The 22,233-nt window shown below is 50.4% G+C and overlaps 1 protein-coding gene across 6 annotated transcripts in view; it reads right to left on the bottom strand.

The window, feature by feature from the left end:
* Positions 1–22,233, bottom strand: part of LOC144168766 (DNA-dependent protein kinase catalytic subunit-like) — a 477,503-nt gene that overhangs the window by 38,767 nt on the left and 416,503 nt on the right. For all 6 annotated transcript variants that reach the window (XM_077697734.1, XM_077697729.1, XM_077697730.1 and 3 more), the window contains 4 exons: positions 19,950–20,017; positions 19,227–19,447; positions 14,168–14,254; positions 5,108–5,242 (listed from right to left, as the gene is read on the bottom strand). In XM_077697734.1, coding sequence (XP_077553860.1) covers positions 5,108–5,242; positions 14,168–14,254; positions 19,227–19,447; positions 19,950–20,017 — 511 coding nt within the window. The remainder of the gene's footprint in view (positions 1–5,107; positions 5,243–14,167; positions 14,255–19,226; positions 19,448–19,949; positions 20,018–22,233) is intronic.

The raw sequence follows: 22,233 nt of genomic DNA, 5'->3' as shown, positions 1-22,233 counted from the left end.
GCTAGCCCGGCAGGGCAGTTGCTTTCTCATGCCATTAATTGATGGCGCAGAGAGATGGCTCACTTGACCCGGCTCTTCGGTTCAGTAACTGAGCGGAAGAGCCGGAGAACGGCTCAAAAGACCCTCCGGTTCTCCTGACTCGAATTGTGTGCTGCCACGACAGGGGGCGCTGGACGAATTTGGAAAATTAGCCGCAGCTAGCCCGGCAGGGCAGTTGCTTTCTCATGCCATTAATTGATGGCGCAGAGAGATGGCTCACTTGACCCGGCTCTTCGGTTCAGTAACTGAGCGGAAGAGCCGGAGAACGGCTCAAAAGACCCTCCGGTTCTCCTGACTCGAATTGTGTGCTGCCACGACAGGGGGCGCTGGACGAATTTGGAAAATTAGCCGCAGCTAGCCCGGCAGGGCAGTTGCTTTCTCATGCCATTAATTGATGGCGCAGAGAGATGGCTCACTTGACCCGGCTCTTCGGTTCAGTAACTGAGCGGAAGAGCCGGAGAACGGCTCAAAAGACCCTCCGGTTCTCCTGACTCGAATTGTGTGCTGCCACGACAGGGGGCGCTGGACGAATTTGGAAAATTAGCCGCAGCTAGCCCGGCAGGGCAGTTGCTTTCTCATGCCATTAATTGATGGCGCAGAGAGATGGCTCACTTGACCCGGCTCTTCGGTTCAGTAACTGAGCGGAAGAGCCGGAGAACGGCTCAAAAGACCCTCCGGTTCTCCTGACTCGAATTGTGTGCTGCCACGACAGGGGGCGCTGGACGAATTTGGAAAATTAGCCGCAGCTAGCCCGGCAGGGCAGTTGCTTTCTCATGCCATTAATTGATGGCGCAGAGAGATGGCTCACTTGACCCGGCTCTTCGGTTCAGTAACTGAGCGGAAGAGCCGGAGAACGGCTCAAAAGACCCTCCGGTTCTCCTGACTCGAATTGTGTGCTGCCACGACAGGGGGCGCTGGAGGAATTTGGAAAATTAGCCGCAGCTAGCCCGGCAGGGCAGTTGCTTTCTCATGCCATTAATTGATGGCGCAGAGAGATGGCTCACTTGACCCGGCTCTTCGGTTCAGTAACTGAGCGGAAGAGCCGGAGAACGGCTCAAAAGACCCTCCGGTTCTCCTGACTCGAATTGTGTGCTGCCACGACAGGGGGCGCTGGACGAATTTGGAAAATTAGCCGCAGCTAGCCCGGCAGGGCAGTTGCTTTCTCATGCCATTAATTGATGGCGCAGAGAGATGGCTCACTTGACCCGGCTCTTCGGTTCAGTAACTGAGCGGAAGAGCCGAAGAGCGGCTCAAAAGACCATCCGGTTCTCCTGACTCGAATTGTGTGCTGCCACGACAGGGGGTGCTGGAGGAATTTGGAAAATTAGCCCCAGCTAGCCCGGCAGGGCAGTTGCTTTCTCATGCCATTAATAGATGGCGCAGAGAGATGGCTCACTTGACCCGGCTCTTCGGCTCAGTAACTGAGCGGAAGAACCGAAGAGCGGCTCAAAAGACCATCCGGTTCTCCTGACTCGAATTGTGTGCTGCCACGACAGGGGGCGCTGGAGGAATTTGGAAAATTAGCCCCAGCTAGCCCGGCAGGGCAGTTGCTTTCTCATGCCATTAATAGATGGCGCAGAGAGATGGCTCAGTTGACCCGGCTCTTCGGCTCAGTAACTGAGCGGAAGAACCGAAGAGCGGCTCAAAAGACCATCCGGTTCTCCTGACTCGAATTGTGTGCTGCCACGACAGGGGGCGCTGGAGGAATTTGGAAAATTAGCCGCAGCTAGCCCGGCAGGGCAGTTGCTTTCTCATGCCATTAATTGATGGCGCAGAGAGATGGCTCAGTTGACCCGGCTCTTCGGCTCAGTAACTGAGCGGAAGAACCGAAGAGCGGCTCAAAAGACCATCCGGTTCTCCTGACTCGAATTGTGTGCTGCCACGACAGGGGGCGCTGGAGGAATTTGGAAAATTAGCCCCAGCTGGCCCATCAGGGCAGTTGCTTTCTCATGCCATTAATAGATGGCGCAGAGAGATGGCTCATATGACCCGGCTCAGTAACTGAGCGGAAGAGCCGAAGAGCGGCTCAAAAGACCATCCGGTTCTCCTGACTCGAATTGTGTGCTGCCACGACAGGGGGCGCTGGAGGAATTTGGAAAATTAGCCGCAGCTAGCCCGGCAGGGCAGTTGCTTTCTCATGCCATTAATTGATGGCGCAGAGAGATGGCTCAGTTGACCCGGCTCTTCGGCTCAGTAACTGAGCGGAAGAACCGAAGAGCGGCTCAAAAGACCATCCGGTTCTCCTGACTCGAATTGTGTGCTGCCACGACAGGGGGCGCTGGAGGAATTTGGAAAATTAGCCGCAGCTAGCCCGGCAGGGCAGTTGCTTTCTCATGCCATTAATTGATGGCGCAGAGAGATGGCTCAGTTGACCCGGCTCTTCGGCTCAGTAACTGAGCGGAAGAACCGAAGAGCGGCTCAAAAGACCATCCGGTTCTCCTGACTCGAATTGTGTGCTGCCACGACAGGGGGCGCTGGAGGAATTTGGAAAATTAGCCGCAGCTAGCCCGGCAGGGCAGTTACTTTCGCGCGCCAATAATAAAGTTGAGAGCCGGATCATTTGACCCGGCTCTTCGGCTCCATTGGCTCTTCCTCCATGGTTTGCTGTGCTGTGTCTCGCCCCGTTCGACATGGATTACTGTGCGGGTGAAAAGGGGCTCCCTCTCTCCGAAAGAACCGCCACTCACTTTTACTGAGCTATGGCTCACCCGCTCTTCAAAAAGAGCAGCTCAAAAGATCTGGCTCGCTCCTGAGCGACGCATCTCTAGTTGTCGTAGCCTTCCTCCATGGTCGTAGCCCTCCATGGTCGCAGCCCTCCATGGTCGCAGCCTTCTTGAGCAACACCCGCGTGGCGCATTTTTGCACGCGATTCGGGCACGTCAACGTTGCGCGTGTGATTTTTTTACGCCCGCATCGACGATTCCACGCGCGCAACAGTGGGAGGAGCTTGACAACTTGTGCCAATGGGGAGGCGCGCACCTCATGGCGGCAGTTTCGAAGCGCTCGTGGCAGCCGGCTGGCTCCGCCAGACATGTTTAGGCTTACCACCCCGGCAGATATTGCTTGGCACTTTTACTACCGGCGCGGATAATGTTTTATAGTAACATTTTCGCCTGCATTATAAACTCCTTTACCACATATGCAACTTCATGTGTGTTTTGAGCGGCATTTTAGAGAGCGCTTAAAAGCGGTCGCTCGAACTCTCAACGCCACTTCGCGGCCGACGCTGCCGTCATGTTGCCACCAACGGCCGCGTCGCGCACAGCGTGCAGGTGGTTCCGCGACAGCATTAACGCACCTGTAACGTGAGTGGAGCATTTTCACGAGCAGAAAACAACAGCCCGGCTGTTTCTGGAGAAAGAGTGACAAAGAGGGGAGAGAGAGTCCTACGTCGCCGTCGCTTGCTCGCTCGGCGGTCGGGCACCTCGCTGGCGTGGTCGTATCATCTGCCGGGCGGCCGGGCCGCCGAAAGAGCCGAAATTTTTCCCATTGCAAACAATCAAATTTCACTGGGATTTATCAGAAATTCGTATTATCTCAAAATTTGTATCACCCAAAAACGTATCATCAAGATTCCACTATATAGAACTTTTTTATGAAGGTCCCACCAGGCCCGGAAGCTCAGTGTCTCAGTCTCAGTGACAGGAAGCTTAGTGACACCTGACAGCTATTCGAATTTGCTTCGAAAGTATTTGACCCCAAGTATTTGCTTCAAATTCGCTTCAAACTTAAATATTACTATTTGCACTAGCCTAGCAAATCCGGTGAAAATACACTCTAATGATACAAAATTAAGACTGCAGAACAATGGGAGACAGTTCTGCTTAGCTCCACACCGGAGGCACAACTTACAGCAGTCTGGATGGCTGAAGCCGCTGCGAGGATCCAAGGAATCCTGGCTGACGGCTGAAGAAGGGAGACCGCCCAAGTCGTCTACCCTTCAGAACCCATATCACGGGCATCAAATAAAGTCACCTCTCTCACTCTCTCTCTATAAGCGATACTGCACTATAAACAAAACGCGCAAATCCAACTGCATTGCAATTTACCTTTCAATCATTCATCACTCAAATGAAGGCCCCTTAAAAATATCGGCGCAGTCTTTGTTTGATCTTCTTTTTTTTTCCACATTAGATGCTACTGCAGGGTTCAGAAGCTGCTGCAAGGTCTTGCAAACCATGAGCATGGCTTTAACTTTGCTGTGTTTGTGTTTCGGGGGAGCCCTTCTACGTTTCTTAGTGTCTATGGGACGTTGTGGGACGTGATAAAAACAGAAGCGAGATTTTCTTTTTTTCCACCCCAGCTTGCATTCCCCATGCCGAAAAGAGTTGCTTATCAGCACAACGTACAAAAAACCTTTGGCATCGTGGCTCGCTATCTCCAGATGTTCGAAAAGGAAAAGGGCAGTTCCTCATAGAAACAACTTATCGCATGAGCAGTGGGTGGTGGGGCTCTCAGAGGAGGGGCTCGCTATTTTCGGAGGTGCATCAGGCAAGGGCAGGTGTGATTATCATGTGCGTGCAACAAAGCAGGGAGCGCGCACTGCGTGAAATGGCTGATTCCGTCTTTTTCATTCTTTTTGTCGACCCTAAAACGATGCCCCAGCTGCGCAGGTTGATCAGCAGACCTGCCAAAATACCACACCCGCTGCAGTGGCTCAGTGGATAAGGTGTTGCGCTGCTGAGCACGAAGACGCAGGCTTGATTCCCGGCCGTGGCGGGCGCTTTTCTGATGGAGGCGAAAAGCAAGAACGCCTGTGTGTACGAGATTTTGGTGCACGTCAAGGATCTCCAAGTGGTCAAAATTAATCCGGGGCCCATTAAACCCTACAATCAATCAATCAATCAATAAAAAAACTGCACTATAAATGGTGTTGCCCTTTGAGCAAGCACATTATAAGCGGCACTGACTTTTATGGGGGGCCTACCGGTTGCCGGGAAAACCCGCGTAATATCCAGTCCCTCGCTATCAGCGGCTACGTTATAAATGCTCTGCACTGTGCTTCCTTGAAATGTGGCCCAGCAGTGATGCGGACTGCTGGGCAGACGATTCGGGGCCCCTCACTCACCGCAAGGCTTGCCTGCTGGACGGCCGCAAGCAGCTGTGGTAGCGGGCCGTGGCAGCTTGCTGGCACGACGGCATCTTGTAGGCGTCCATGTAGTGCTCGTAAGTTTGCAGCTTGTAACTGCCCTCCACCTTCTGGCTGCAGTTGTGGAAGAACACGAAACAGGGGAGGAAGATAACTTTTCCTTTGAACGGAAAAAGTACACGACCGGGAATTGTTACCGACAGCACCACCCCAAGCCTCCTGCAAAGAAACAACTGCCAGCCATATGCAACATCAGATGTAGGTAGCAGTTGTAATTTGGAGCCTGTGCTATGGCCAGCCCTCTTTTCACAGCATTTTCTATTTGCTCTCAGCATGCTGTTGCAGAAATGATGAATGCCCGCAAGCCTCGCAACAGTGTTAAAGTGAAAAACGGAAGCACTTCACTGGTGTCTCTTGCAGAGTGCATGAGTGGCCCGACACGCACGCCCTGGACACTTGGCTTGAGAGGCCTGCAAGGCGGTGTTCCTCTCCCGCTTCTCGTGCCAACCAAGCTTACCCTTGAGGTGACATTTGGTTTGAAGGCTTTGGCCGTGCCGGTGGACAACGGGCACCCCCCTTGGCACACATGGACGCCCGCTTCCCCCACTGGCTGGTCACAGAGCTCGTGCACCACCAACCGCAGCTGGCAGTGTCACTCGTGATGTTCACTCGCTCTCTCTTTCGAGGCTGAATTTCTATGAGACGTGGAGGCACACTTTGTGCCAGTACTGGCCGGATGTTGCCTTTCACGGCAAAGGAACCACAGGACGCGGCTTCTGCTGACCCCGGGTATGTGACCAGCATGCTTTGGTCTTTGTTAGCAGCAGCCGAGCCCAGCGAGGAGGACAGCACATTTTGTTCCTGGGCTGGGTGAACAATACGCCAGTAAGAGGGGACGACCTGACAATTACGACCTCTTTTTTTCTCTAAGTGTTGAATAGAACCTCCAGCAGCCACGTATCACTGTTCTAAGCTATCTGCTTGGCACCTCTGATATCGCTAGGTATGCCAAAAATCAGGTCACATACATTACAAGAGATGTGCGAGTATCAAATGTGGCACTGAAAATAGAGTACAAATAGTCAAAGCTTACTGCACATTGAATGGAGTGTTTTCCAATATGAATGGTAAAAACTCACGGCGAATCAAAGCGAACATTTTCAAATACAAATACAGTGGATCCCCGATAATATGGCTTTCAAGGGACCATGTGAAAGTGCTGTATATGACCAGGGTGCCATATGATCGGGGTGTGGGTAAACGCGACAGGTGCGCTGAGGTGCACCTAGGTCTGAGGTGCGCCTAGGACAGGTGCGCTGAGAACTTATTCACACCTGCCAACCTAGCTACATGAAAATTCGTTCGGGAGACTGCAGCAGGTGGGGGAGCTGGGTGAGAGAGAAAAAGGGATATTTTTTTTGCAAATTACTGAGACTGGAGATTGACATCAGAAAGGGGCAAGGATGTTTATTTTGAGCTGCTTTGCTCTTTTCGCGAAGTCACAAAGCACGGAAACTCAGCTGTGTATGAGTCCACAAATAAGTACTTCTTCTTTGCTTTTGACAGCGCCATCGATCTTACAACTGAACTCGGGAAAACATGCAACTGACGCCTAGGCAAGCGGCGTAGGCCTAGCGTACAAAATGCGCTCGCACTTCCTCCAAACCCGGTCGTGCTCTAAACAACGACTCCTATAGCCGGTATTCATTGAAAAGTTTAGCTGTCAATTTCTTCATTCGGCAACAGGCCACGGACATGGCCGAAGCGCCACAAACATGGCGCGGCTTATGCCACTGCGGCCGCACGCCGAAGAACAAAAATAACACCGGCGTGCGTTGTCTATTCTGTTTAAACCCGATTCTAAACGGTGCTGCCAACAGAGTTGTTATTTATCGCACTCACATTTGAGTCAAGGCATTAATTTGCGTTCGGCGGGCTAGAGCTTGGAATGTACAACGCATATCATGCGCTTAGCACGGACACGGACAAGTACCGCCATCTTGTGGAAGCCGACGTAACCAGTGATGGCGCATTCACATGGTTGCCTGCATGCGCGCCTCGCTATTGAATATGCGCCATAGCAAGATGTCTGCCTGCCGCGTTCATGAAAGACCTGTTTTCAGTGGTGGTAGCTAGCGATCTTTGCGGAGGTCGCTCGCAACAGATTTCCGCACTCACTATATATAAATACTATAAACATTATACTTGAAAAACTTGTACTTGAAAAACTGGCAAACCTGTACACGCAATGCCTAATTACCGCAAGCGTACCGGAATCCTGGAAGAACGCGAACATCATCCTAATCCATAAGAAAGGGGACATGAAAGACCTGAAAAATTACAGGCCGATCAGCTTACTGTCAGTCGTCTACAAGGTACTGACCAAGGTAATCGCTAACAGAATTTCTGCAACCTTAGATTTCAGTCAACCTAAAGAACAAGCAGTGTTCCGTAAAGGTTATTCAACAATAGACCATGTTCACACGATCATTCAGGTGATAGAGAAGTGCGCTGAGTATACTGAACACCTATATATAGCCTTCATAGATTATGAGAAGGCATTTGACTCAGTCGAAACCCTAGCAGTTGTTCAGGCATTACGGAACCAGGGAGTAGATGAGCATTATGTAAAAATACTAGAGAATATCTACAATGGGTCCACAGCTACCATCATCCTCCATAAGGAGAGCAGTAAAATACCTATAAGGAAGGGTGTCAGACAAGGAGACACAATCTCTCCAATGTTATTCACAGCATGTTTACAAGAAGTATTCAGAACGTTGGATTGGGAACAGGTGGGAGTAAGGGTTAATGGAGAATACCTCAGTAACCTCAGATTTGCTGATGACGTTGCCTTGCTAAGTAACTCGGGGGACGAATTGCAAAGCATGCTTTCCGCACTGGACAAACAGAGTAGAACCGTGGGCCTGAAAATTAATATGCTGAAAACTAAGTAATGATCAATAACCTCGGGACAGCACAACAGTTTGGGATAGGGGGCGAGGTAGCAGAAGTGGTAAAAGAATACAACTACTTAGGCCAAGTTGTGACCCCGGATCCGAACCACGAGGCAGAGATAATTAGAAGGATCAAAATGGGGTGAAGTGCATATGGCAGACATCCTCAGATAATGAATAGCAGCCTACCATTGTCCCTGAAGAAGAAAGTGTATAACAGCTGCGTCTTACCGGTACTCGCCTACGGGGCAGAAACGTGGAGGCTCACTAAGAGGGTTCAACTTAAATTGAGAACGACTCAGAGGGCAATGGAGCGGAAAATGATAGGTGTAACATTAAAGGGACCCTGCAACAATTACCATCGACTACTCGGAATGTATTGTGGGGTAAAGTCTATTGTCCAAGAAAACTCATTCCGCAAGAATTATGAAAATCCGTTCACTATCAACGAAACTACGCGCGATGAAAAATCGCGCATAAATGTTCCCTCTCAACTCAACCGTGGACGATGCGACGAAAGCTGCGCGCTCTCTCCCGTAGAGGGGGGCAGCGTGCGGCCTTCTGTTCGGCGGCCTTTGATATGTCACAGGCCGGGGAGTTTCGTCCTTTTCCGCGCAACGTGAACGGGTCAATTTCCGGTCTGGTGCCACAAAAGAGCAGGCATGGCTGCCTGCTCGCAAGCAAGCGCTCAGGCTGGTAGGGCGTTTATGTAGCAATAAACGTTTGTTGTCGAGTGGGCTCGTTGAAATTGGAATATTTAGTTCGTCACTCAAACTCCGTATGCACTCAAAACAAAAGAAACGCCAAAAGCATGCGGACAGGTTCAGACATAGAAGAGGTTCATACGCAGCGCCGACAACGGCTGATCGTCACAGGAAATGCCAGAATTTAGCTGCGAAGTTGACCGGGGACAGCCAATAGGACAGCCAGGACAGCCATGGCCCGATTGACGTCGCAGAGGTCATGCCAGGGGTGCATAATGAGGAGAATTGAAGAGAGAGCGGTTGGTTTTTCCGCGTCTTTCATGGCGATTTGCGCGATTACCACTTCACGTGCACGTGTAATATTTGGCTCGGGTGTTCCTGGAAGTCTAATCTAAACGTCGCGCAGGTTTACTTGCACTGCACGAAGAGTGTTGCAGGGTCCCTTTAAGGGACAGGAAGAGAGCGGAGTGGGTCAGGGAACAAACGCGTGTTAAGGACATACTGGTGGAAATTAAGAAGAAGAAATGGACGTGGGCAGGGCGTGTAATGCAAAGGCAAGATAACCGTTGGTCATTAAGGATAACAGAGTGGATCCCTAGAGAAGGCAAGCGTAGCAGGGGGCGGCAGAAAGTTAGGGTGGAGATGAGATCAAGAAGTTTGCGGGGATAAATTGGTAACAGTTAGCACAGAACCGGGGTAATTGGAGACTAATGGGAGAGGCCTTTGCCCTGCAGTGGGCGTAGATAGGCTGGTGATGATGATGATAAACACTCGATCGGCCCCGCCGCTGTGGCGCGATTGCCCCCCTTCCACCGAACCAACCGATCTCCATTGGCAGTTGGAAATCCGAAGTGGCCGGCGTTGCTACAAATTTCAAGTTGACAACACGCCGCATTAACGCAGACACTCTCAAGTACTCGCATCAACGCTTCGTGCCAAAACTATGTGCGGAACGTCAGCTACAACAGACAGACGCAAAATTTGTGGTACCATTTCCCTCGCCTTCTTTCGGTACGGTGGCGAGCGGCCGGCCTTCACCCAGATGTGCGGTACTCTATACAGTTCAACCTTGATATAACGAACCTCGATTTAATTAACGAAATTCATGACATAACGAACTTTTTCAAGTTTTCTATCAAAATTTTGCTAAACCCATGTATTTTTATCTTGATTTTACGAAGTAATTTCGTGCGGCACTTCCAATTTAATGAAGTGATGGCTAGAAAGGAAGAACGAAATTCCGGTCAAGGCACGTTCTATTTCGCCTCTCAGAGCCTACATTGAAAACATTCAGTACTCACATTAACTTTTAAAAGGCTAAAATGAAAGAAAAGCGGTGAATTATGCGGTTGACAATTAAAAGCGTTGAAAGAAGCTGCTCAAAAACCGCTAGCGGTCATGGGCGGTTGAATAGTGCGGCCACCATTTTGACGTCTCCATCGTTGCCTACGCCAGCGTCCTCTATGGTTAGGCTGCCGAACCCTACTTCAAGTGTTTTTTCTGCGCGTCCTTGCTCACGGTGCTGCAGCTCTAGGTTGTGCTCGCTGATAACCACAGTAATATTTTGTTCGTGCATCATTAGGTGAGTCTTATAAGCAGAATGAGCACTCCAAGGGAAAGAAAAGTGTTCTGAACAAGAGCCTGAGGAAGTGTCGGTGAAACCAACGGCCACCAAAGTGATGGATGACATCGACGTTCTGCGGAGGCACGCAGGCGCACGTGAATGTTTAAGAGCAAGCCTTGTTGTGCTGTCAGCATATGAGCGTCACGTAAAGCCCACCCTGGTCAAGAAACGCCAAGCACTGCTCACGGACTTCTTCACTACGGCTTGAAAATCGAGTGGTGGTGGCAATAAATTGCTCTCTTCGAACGTGGTCAAAACGTGTTCATTAGACAGCTGCGATGCGTAGAAATCAGTTTATTTAGGGCTCAGCAGGGCATAAAAGTAATTGCTTAATCAAATTTGGCCAGAAGATATTTAATGTAAGCTTTCCGTTTTAGCGGGAGCACGTAAGCGCTGCTCCACAAAGTGAAGCGGTCCGCGTGTACTCCGCTCAGCTCTCAGTCATGGCTTTATCTCGAGTGTCGTGGTTGCATCACGCGCCCATACTGCAGAGCCTTTGTGCATGAAAAAAGTCTTTCGAAAGTTTTATAGCACCCTTCCGCTGTTGGCCCGCCGCACCCCTCAATGCTGCGCCTACCACTGAACGGACGAAAAGAGGCATAACTTCGAACCAGCAACTTGCCGGGGTGAAGTTCACGGGGCATGGACGCGGGTTCAATTGACTAACAGCGGCGTTTAGTAGTGACCGAAATGAAAAAAAAGAAAAAGTGGAAACGTAGTCTGCTATCACATTTAATGAGGCGTTGCGGAAAAAGCACTGGTTTTACGACGACACGAACTACTGTCGGCTATCCGAATTCCATTGCCTAAGTGTTAAGCTATTAATTCACACAATATTCGCAGGCAGTTTTAGTACAAATTTCGCTTTAAGTGGAGCAGTTGTTTCTGAGCGATGGGCAAGGTTTTGAAACCTCAATAACTGGTTAAATTAACTGTAAAATCGAAACCCCGATTTTACGAAATTCCCGATTTAACGGAATTTTTGCCCGCAAGTACGACTTCGTTATATCGAGGTTTAACTGTAGCAGTCTAGAGTGCCTAGAATACACTTAACGGTACTCTACGGTAAGGTTACAATACACTAGTAGTATAGTGGCGAGTGCTCTCCCGCAGCACCACAACTGTCACAGCAGGAAAGACTGACATACACGCGTGATTAAAAAAATAATAATAAATAAAACGCCTCTACTGTGACGGCCACTTTTCAGGAGATTCGAGATAGCTTTCGTACAATGGGGAGATTAGGTCGAAATTCGGGAGAGTTGGCAGGCATGCTTATTACTACATTTAGCGCGTTCTCGTGCAATTTGCAAACCTTTAGCTAAAATCCCAAATTTCTAAAAGATGTGGGCATAATGGGTCTAGCTACGGGATAGCGAACCACCCCGGCTAGCTTCGTTAGAGACGTGGAGCGACGATGTGAGCTCGACGGTCCCTTGTGGGCCTAAGTGGGGTTCAGGGTGTTCCCCCACGCCCGGAAACGACCCATCCAAAATGCCCCAGAGAGGTACGCGGCGTCCACGAGGGAGACGCCGCGACGGGTTCGACTCACCGACACAGGCGACGACAGGCTCCAAGGGGGCCAGGACGAACCAACGGGGTTTATTGGCCCAGTTGTACAGTGCATAATAACGCCAAGGCCGGGTTAAGAACTACACTGTACCGACGCGCGCCTCGAGGCCGGGCTCTAGCGGGCCGCGACGGCTGAGGCGACACGGGGCTGCCGGCGAGGTGGGGGGAGCCTACCTCGCGCGTCCGATTGGGGTCATGGGCCCCGCTCCGGACGTGTGGCGGCGAGGGTGCGATACGAGCCGCGATCCCTCGCGTTCCCTATACTCTATCCTCCATCTCCTTTCCGAGCCCCTGGAGCCAGAGAGACATCCGGAGAGCTAGCGAGAGAGCCGAGAGAGAGCCCCGAAACGTGCGCGTCGCGGTTTTAAGGCGCTGAGGAGAGGAGGCAGGTTCCTGGGCGAGGAGGAGCGACAGCGGCGGCGGGACAGTCGGTGCCCGCCGGCGCGTCGGCCCGCGAGGTTGACGTCACGTGCGCGGGAAAGCGCGCTCGTTCGAACATCGCGCTCGCGGGAGGAGGAAAGGGGATCAAGCGGATCCCCACAAAGAAAGCCCTAATTTGTGCCTCCCTCCCCTCCACGGCATCCGCGCTAGCCCAGCAGCCATGCGCCGCCACACACCACGTGACCGTTCGGCGCTAGGCCACCAGCCCTGCGCCTCACGGGCACAAGCTAAGCTGTGAGGGGAAAAGGCGCGGGCGTGTAACCGCCAAGGCCAAGCGAAACAAACGACCGAGTATGAGGCAGAGAGGGAAGAAAGGCTGGGAAGAGCAACGCAGCCTCAAAAGGCACTGATGAGCAGAGGGAGGGGGGAGAGAGAATTGCGAAAGAGACTTGGGCTGAGCGGGTGAGGAAAGCGGGTGTTCGGTCATTGCCGTGCGGTTGCGCTGTGTTTTCTTGTTCGTCGGCTCGACAAGAGCTCCAAAGTCGCGGTCCGCCGGCCACCTGAACTTTGAGTCCTCGCTGTTGGCGTGTTGGCGTTCTGCTGCCAGATGGGGCCATCAAAAGTCAGCTCCCAGCCACCAGTACCTGCCCGCCTGCCTGCGTCTGTTCAGCAAGTGGTCTGTCCCCCCTGCGGAGCTTTGCACATCAGGCAGCGTCAAATGGGGGTTAAGAAGATGGGACGAGGTGGTGAAGCGGTGTGAAAGATGGGAAAAACGCTGGTTAACTCCAGCCAGGGTCCATCGTTTCAAGTAGATCGCGTGCACTCGAGTGTTGTATACTCAGGGTATTTAGTGCATTGTTTCTATGGGGCGTTTACTGAGACAGTACTGGTCCATCGTAAGAAGCGGGTCATCCTCAGATCGGGGGATGCATCATCGGGGTTCCACTGTATTTCTGCTTTAGCATGTATCAAGCTTCTAACAGGTATGCTGGTACGAGTGCTTTTAAAATCTGATAACAAATGGCTCAGAGTGTGTAAATAGAAGTTCAGACAAGCTACCAGACAAGTGGAATGAGAATCTCGCATCTAACACGCCGTGAGCACAGGACGTAGCATGTCAGACTGGCTTCCCCAGTCATCCAAGGGAGGCTAGGCATCCCAGCATCCAGTGTGACCTTGCTGCAAGCCAATAAACAGCAGCTCCTGGTCCCTCACTCATGTGGCAGAAAAGTTCTCTTGGGCTTAATAATAAATGCATGTTACGCAATTAGCGACACACTTCAACTAACATGCCAGAGTTCTCTGCAAGGCTCGCAAGCACTAGGCTTCTGTGCACGGGTCTACCATCGTGCAAAAAAGACAAGCCATGATGCGAAGCTTGAAAGCTCAAATGTCTCATGCAGCAGAGCCAACTTTTGTTACTCATTACATTTGTAATTTTCAGACATTTGCATGTTTCGAATAGTGTGCATGGTAAAAGTGCGCAGCTAACAGCAGACACTGTTTGTGAACTGCACGAAGCGCCCAATGTGCACACACCTCTAGCGTACACCCATCGTGCACCCAAGGTTTAGCTAAGCCTGGATACAGAGTGCCACAAGGCTATTGCTGCGCAGGCGACCATTTGGCAGCACCTCCAGGGCCAGCATGCACAAAGCATGGCACCTGTTCCCGTTTCCATGACTCAGGGATGCCAGCGGCTTGCGGCACGTATCCTCAACAGTGCAGGATGCCACGTTTTCCGACCCCCCTCTTTGGGGGGGGGAGGCAGGAGAGGCACGGGCAGGGGAGGAGCGCTCACATGTCGGCCAGCTCCTCGCTGCTGAGGCCCCGGCCGAGGAACTCTTCCAGCACCACGGTGTTGTCCAGCCACTGGATCAGGCCCACCCTGCGTTCGGGGCCGAGAGAGAGCACAGCTCGCCCTGCTGCAGAGAGCTGGCAAGTGAGAAGCCATCCCCTTCGCCCAGGAAAGTTTTATCGGGAGGAGGCGGTAGGTGGATGTAGCCGCGCTCCCCCTTTGGCCCAGGCCTCAGTCCACGTTAACCATTTTCCGCACGTCCCTTTCCCAGTACTGACTTAGCATATGAATATTACTCTTGGAGAACGCCTGTGCCACGAATGCCCCCGCCCCCCCCCCATACACAAAAATGTTAAACGTGGCGTCCGGGAAACCTGAGGCCAAAATTGGCCCAGGTGCATGATATCAAACGTCCCAAAACTAGCTTTGCAAATGCTCCCCTTCTTGCCAAGAAAACTTTCCGTCGGTGCCTTGAGTGTTCACAGTTTTTAGCATGACCTCTGTAGAGAACAAAAATGAAAAGAACATCAGGATCAACTTTGTGCACCACCCGATCAGCAAAGGCGGGACCGTGGCAATGCACGGGACCTCTCACCCAGAGAGTGTTAACTAGGGTCACTTGCACAGATGTGGGGCTTCTGCCCTTTAGCGGTATGCCACCGGTGCATTGCGGGAAAGCCCGCTGCTGTCGCTAGAAGAGGCAGCCCAAACGTGTATTGCAAGTGCACAACTTGGCCAAACTTGTTATAAAGAATTAATTTTGCATGTGTTTCTGGCGGGGAATTTTAAGTTCTCAACAAGGCATGTCTTCATTGAAACAATATTTCTTACGCCAGAGGGCATACTACCACATTTAAAAAAGATAAAAGGACTCCAAAAATGTTGTTACCGCGAACAACTATGACTCGATGACGGATGGATGCTTATGGTGCAAGGAAAAACTACGACTCATTAGAAAAAAAACCAACTACGACTCATTTTTAAATTATGCAGCATCAAGTGTACACTTGATGCTACACTTGAGGCTCCGTTTCATGCCATCCGCTGCTGTTTTTCAATTGTACTAATGGTCTCTGCATGTTGCCAGTGCATTTCATCTCAAATCACCTCCGCAGTGGGGACTGAGTTCTCTTTAGAGAGATAGGCAGTGATCATGAAAAGGATTTGTGCAGAACATGGCAAATGACTGAGGTTTCCTTGACACCCAGGAGAAAATTTCTCCCCTCCTGGGGCAGAACGACTTGACATCCATGTACGACACCGGGGGCACTCATTCAAAAGCCACGTCATCGTACTCCTGCAGCCATGCAGATGTGCTGATCAGTTCACTTCTACCTTGGAAACGAACTCATTGCCACCCGCACATTCGGTCATATACAGTGGAACTTTTGCAAAGCTCTGGTCTCATTAAAAGTACTTTACAATTCCCCGCCACCCAAAAATCAGTACACACCACCTCAATTCCGCATGGGAACCAAGTTTTTCAGCAAAAAAACTCAGAACAATGCTGCATAGTTCACAGTTTGTCATTACGACCGCAATGCTCGTGCAACACTAATGCAGTCATCCTAGCAGCTGCCACAGCTGTCATTCTCAAGAAGAGCTTTCAGTCTATGTTCGCTAACTAAAATCATTCTTCACCAGCAGTATTAAACATGCAGTCAACTTGTCTCGACAGCAGCTTCTTGCTCTCGCGCTGTCTACTCGTGCAAGCATTGCCTTTTTTTGCCACATGAACACTAGAATCATTTCTTGTTCTTTGCTCCCTCTACCTTCAATCAACTGCAACGACCTTCCCACACCATATCCGATTCAAACCTTTCAGAGGTGAAGCCCCGTAGGGGCTGGGGCTGTTGGCGTCGCCTGTCGTCGTAATCGTCGTTCGTCTCATGTAGTCACGGTACTAAAACCCCTGGAAACTCCCTTACGCCTCGCGCCAGAACGTAACGCGTACTAAAAAAACACTGGGACACTCGTTTATGCCTCACGCTAGAGAGCTCCGTGCTTCAAAGGCAAGAGAGTTTTACAGCAAAGCTGTACACCTGTACCCCCCAACGGTTTCACCTCCGTTGGCAAAAACCCCAGGGCGCCAAGAACACTGCAATAGACGCCTCAATCTGAAAGCGGAACCCAAAGTTTAAGGCTGCTGCGCGCGTGGCCTCAGCACCCCTAATGATACGTGCAGCAAAGCTGCAGCTTGCTTATAAAAAGGAGTATGCCCCTAAACTAAAATCATGGAGCATATATTGTATTCGCACATTGCCAAATTTTTGAATTCCGTCAATTTCTTCAATCCTAATCAGCATGGTTTCTGTAAAGATTATTCTTGCGACACTCAACTTGCCATGTTCCTTCATGACGTACATTCATGCCTAGACCGCAACATTCCAACTGATGCAATCTTTATTGATTTTGAAAAAGCATTTGATAAAGTCCCACATAATCGCCTACTGCTAAAATTGTCTCGGCTTAATTTGGACCCATTAGTTTTGAATTGGATAAGCGCATTTCTAAGTGACCGCCAGCAATTTGTCCACGCCAGTTCGCATACATCATCACTCACGCACGTGCTCTCCGGTGTTCCCCAAGGAACCGTCCTGGGGCCACTTCTTTTTCTCATGTATATAAATGATCTCCCCATAAATCTTACGTTGAAAGTCCGTCTTTTCGCTGACGACTGCGTCATTTATCGCCCTATAAGTAGTAGCTGTGACATATCCGCATTACAAGAAGACCTATTTCGCGTGCAGGATTGGTGCAATAACTGGCTGATGTCTTTAAATATCCAAAAAACTGTGCACGTTTCTTTCCACCGCCGCCGCAATTTTGTGCAACCTAAGTATACTATTAACAACATTGCTATTGGTTCTGCTGACTCGGTTAAATACTTAGGTGTCCATATATCCCACGACTTAAACTGGTCCTGTCACATTAACCACATAACGAACTCGGCTAACTGTGCTCTTGGCTACCTGCGCCATAATCTTGGCCTAACCCCTCCCTCAGTAAAATTACTTGCATACGTAACTTTCGTGCGGCCTAAATTAGAATATGCAAACGCTATCTTCGATCCTTACCAAACTTATTTGATCAACACCCTTGAATCTGTCCAAAATCGAGCCGCTCGATTTATTTTGTCTGATTACTCCCACTATTCAAGCGTTTCAGCGTTAAAAGCAGAACTTAACCTTCCTACACTTCAATCTCGCCGCAAAATAGCTCGACTGTGTCTTTACCACAAATTCTTCCACTCGCAACAACTTAGAAATCCGTACATCCAACTTGCCCATCGTATTTCCCGTACTAGTCACACCAATGCAGTCTATCCAGAACGTGCCCATACTAATACATTTCAACAATCATTTTTCATACGCACATCCCGAGACTGGATTGACCTACCTTCTGCAGTTGCTACAATCATTGACCAATCTCGTTTCAAGCACGCCATTGAAGAAGTGCCGCCATAATTAGTGTACCCATTCTGTTGCTGTCGATACGTTGTTGTAACCCTCCTTTCTAGTACTGTATGATACCCACCCCTTATATAGAAGTGCCGCTATAATTACTGTACAACGTCTGTTGCCGTTACAATGTTGTTACACTTTTTTCAAGTGCCGTGTCATGCCCACCCCTCATGTAATGTCCCAATGGGACCTTTGAGGAATCAATAAATCAATAAATCAATAAATCAACAAGTTATCCATAAGCTTGTATGCCAATGAGCCTAGAATCACAATACCATTTATAGTGCGGCTTTTTGACGGGTCCACTGATCGACATAGCCAGCCCCTCCCTCTGGGCGTGCAATAAGTTGCCTCTATTAAAATGTTGTGCAGGTAAGCAGGCACGCCCTTCCCCTTGTGTGACAGTTGGAGATAGCAAGCCGCGCCACGGAAGCCTTTGGGGTGTCTCACTTCACATGTCTACGTAGTGCATTTGCCATTGTGGACACAAGGTGGGGTGAAGAAAAAATCCCATTTGTGTTCTTATCATGTTGTCCCGCGGCATCCCTTCATAGACGCTAAGAAACTCAGCCGTGCTCCTTCAAAACACACAGCCACGCTCGTGGTTTGCAAGACCGTGTAGCAGCTTGTAAGACCCTTCAGCAGTGGCCGATAGGGAAAAAAAAAAAAAAAACGCAATGAAGACCACGCCTCTGTTTTTAAGAGGCCTTCATTTGAGTGATGATACACAAAGAATGATTAAAAGGCAGATTGCGACGTGGCTGTATTCGTGCATGTTTTGTTAATAGTGCGGTACCACTTATAATGCGGATTTTCACGGCTCCCGCGGCATACGTTATAAGCGGTCTACACTGTACAAGAGATTAACGACAGCCCATGTAGCAGAGGTGCAAGACCTGCGTGGGCGAGGTCTTCTGTCTCACCAGGGAGAGGGACCAACGCAAAAACTGCCTCTCATCAGTGCAACTTTGGCTATGCAGCAAAATCCCACTGCAATAAAACTGACAGGACGTGCAAAGAATTTCGTTGAAGCGGCAGTTTGTTGTAACAGAATCAGTCCCAACACATCCTGAAAGGACAATAAAAATACCCCCGCATATTTATCTACACCACCGAGCACATAATGAAACGTTTACAAACAGGAGTGACGTGCAATCACATCGTGTTTGTTCAGGTACCGAAAGCATACCAGTGGATATCGAGCTGTTTTTTACTCTCGCGTAAAGGGCAGCGCCTCACTGGGGGAAGAAATGCAGCGTGAAAACATCACCACAGGCGGCATTCGTTCTAAGCTCATTACTTGCAGCCAGGCTGCCAGGCTGTCAGAAACCCCCTTCTCACTTGTGGCACAAGTGCCGCCCGTTCTGTTGTCCTCTACTGGGCACGGTAGCATCGGACCTTGGAAGACAAGCTGCGGGCCTGGAAGGACGGCCAGCCACATTGTTATCACCAGCAAACAATGGCATCCACTCACAAGTTACCGGTGGTGGGGCGGGCGCACGTTTTCGGTGACACTAAGCGGTCTGGGTGCTTAAAATGTTACCGATGGCTGGCGTTGTGCTTATTCGGTTGAAGCAGCGCCCCCGAGAGCCGCCCACCTGTCCGTGAGGGGCACCACGCCGTAGGTGACCAGGTGCAGGTGCCTGGTGCGGCAGACGGGGTCCTCCCGGAGCAGGTCGTTCATGACCTCGAAGAGCCGCTCGATGCGGTCGTCCTGCCGCAGGTCCTCCCCGGTCTTCACCAGGAAGCGGTGCTCCTTCTCGTTGTCCCCCCGGATGGTGATGCGGCAGGGGCGCTGCTTCGACGGCAGCACCCGCACCTGCGGGGGGCGGCAAGGGGTGGGGGCACTGCTCTCCTCTGCAATGCTGCTCGCCCTTGCTGGGACAGTAGACGGCACCATAACTTCACATTTGGGGTGCTCAGGTGCTCTCGGGCCACAATGGAGAGAAGGCAGCAGGGTACGGGGCATTTTAATTATTCCCCAAAATCTCGACACATGAGCGCTTTACTTTTGCCTCCGCCAGAATGGACTGAAATGGATGACAGCAAGGAGGACCAGTTGTAGCCTCCGCAAGCCCACTGAGCTGCAAAACACCGCTCTTCATTGATTGCAAAATAACGAGGCGGGCATGCACTGCCGCCAGTCTTGTAGCACAGAACATAGCACAGAACAAAGGTAACCTCTTTAGCCGCCCATTTTAAACGCACACAAGTGAGTGGTTTCCCCAGTGCTGCTGGTTGACAATGCTGCTGCAACGGCTTGGGTGCACGCTTTGCAAGGATGACCTGCCCGAGGAATGAAAAAAAGGAGTGATGCTTACGGCTTCATCAAATCCAAAGATCTTGACGTGGTACTCCGGCATCGGCCTACAGCGGCCTGTGTACTGACCTGAAAGTCAACGAGAACAGCTTTCTGTTGACAGCATTTGAAGTTGTGCCTGCAAGAACAGGCACTAACCACATAGAACTACTCAAACTCAGGCAGCGCTGATCCCGGAAGTCTTTGCCACACATCATTAGCTGCATTTCCAGATGAACAGCACATCTGCATAGCCTTCTGCACTGGTTTTGGCGTCTTTTCCATCCAGTCCCCGTTTTTTGTGCGCTTCATGAATTGTCAGCAACTAGCCTGCCTTTCAGTCTTACTGCATAGCCTGGTCGTTCCTGCAGCCAATGCGGCACGTCAGAGCACAAGGGCAGCAGTGGCAATGCACACCGACGCACACTACCTGTGCAGCTCCAAAAGCTGCGAGGCTATCCCAAACCAATGACTATACGCCTCGAGTGCGGCCTGTAGGGGCGCCACTGAAATCCCCCTAGCAGCCCGTTCAGAAAGCAGCCGCGGGAGTCCGCGCTCCGCTTCCCAGTGCCGCTGCTGCTTTTGCTGCCCGTTCACGACTGAGATTTACCATTTGCGGGCGTTTGAAATCCATGTTTATGTGGAGCAGTCACTCTGTTCCGAATGGGGTGTGTTTACGAGAGTGTAAATGTTTCTGATGTGATCTTACTGTGGTATATTCAGTCTATATAAGCGCCAGGTGTGTGTCACAGGCCAGCGTCGTGGAACCGGCGTATGATGGAGCCGATAGTAGTTACACTGACCTGAATTTACTAGCCGTGTCTCCGTAACCACCGGTTCCTCAGATGTTCATGCTGCGGCTATACACTACAATTTAAATCGGTTTTGTGCGCTTACATAATCAGCGGAGCACTCATACCTGACAGCGCGCCAGTGACGTTTGCCCACAGCTATTGATAACCACCATTTACAAGCCAGTCAATGTTAATTTCGGGAATATTCAACAAAAGTACGATGGACAATGCATAATTATACTCGGGGATCAGCACACGACAGAGCCGTCTTGTCGTGAGGTGAGCGCCCGCAAACATTCATCTGCTACATATATCCTCTGCAAGCAGCACGGAAACGGGCTTAAAATATAATCCATGTCCGCGACTAAATCTTCTTCGAAATATCGTCATATGGCACGGGGAGCCTGCAGAATAAAGCAGAAACTGAAATCAGAGGGCCTTATCACATACCACACTCTTCCAATGACACCTTTCGTCACTTGTATACTTCCTGTACCCTGTATACGTCCTACCCTGTATACTTCCAAAAATGCGTCTGCCGTACGATCAGCTCTTTGTTGAAGTAGAAAAACAAAAGGAAAGTGAACGCGAGATTTGTGTGTGGGATTACTAAAACGTTCATTGCTTGATTCCGCTCCGCATTTGTACACAGCGTCCCCCTCCTCTCCCCCCCACCGATGTCTCACGAAATAGCAGTGCATTTCGCGTATACTTGGTCTAGTGAATCCTACCTGGCTTAAGTTTCGACGAACATCTTTAGCATGTGAGAAGCTGCACTGTTTTTTTTTTATTTCCATTAGAGCTATTATGTTTCTTAATTCCACACTTGCACAGCATTTATTTTTCCGTGGTTTCATTAACTTGCCTTGGTTTTTGCTATATGGCGTGTGTGGGTACATATTTAAAGATGCACAGGCTTGGAATATACTTAACATTGTCGCATGGTTTATATTCTTATAAAAGGCATAAGTTATTGTCCGGGATTGGGTAATCATATCCCCGAAACATATTTTTCTGCGACGTATATATTCGAAACGAAGCCGCATTCGTTGTCCACGCTGCAAAATGAAGCCAACCTCTCATTGTGCCAGTATCAGGTCTAAACGAGGTGACAGTAGAATTCATTTGTGCCTGATGTTTTGGAGGTGACATGGGTGATATGTTGCTGCCGTCATCGACGCCCGGAAGAGCGGCGACGAAGCGCGCAGAACTGCGTCCCCGGGTAGCTCTTGGAGGCGATCGCGTGCTCTAAGAAGACGCCGCTGCTTTATAAGTGACCTAAACGTACTCTTTGCCTATAGAGGTCACCATAACAAGTTTTTTTAGGGCGCGGAAAGGCGAAAAGAAGCGAAACAGAACCAAAACACTGCACGAGCCCCTATCAGCCACGCAGCGCAAATCCCGTCAACGCCGCGGAGAAGCGGCGGCAGGCGGCACTGTGATCGTGAAGCTCGAGGCGTATAGCTGAGATTCTTTAAAGTGCTCACTAAAGCAATGGACTCGGTAAGACAA

The sequence above is a fragment of the Haemaphysalis longicornis genome, unplaced genomic scaffold (assembly GCF_048455015.1).
Source record: "Haemaphysalis longicornis isolate Haplotype H1 unplaced genomic scaffold, Haemaphysalis longicornis Haplotype H1 scaffold_2, whole genome shotgun sequence".
Lineage (NCBI taxonomy): Eukaryota > Metazoa > Arthropoda > Arachnida > Ixodida > Ixodidae > Haemaphysalis > Haemaphysalis longicornis.
Note: the sequence above shows the minus strand (reverse complement) of the source record. Positions and strands in the feature narration are given on the sequence as shown.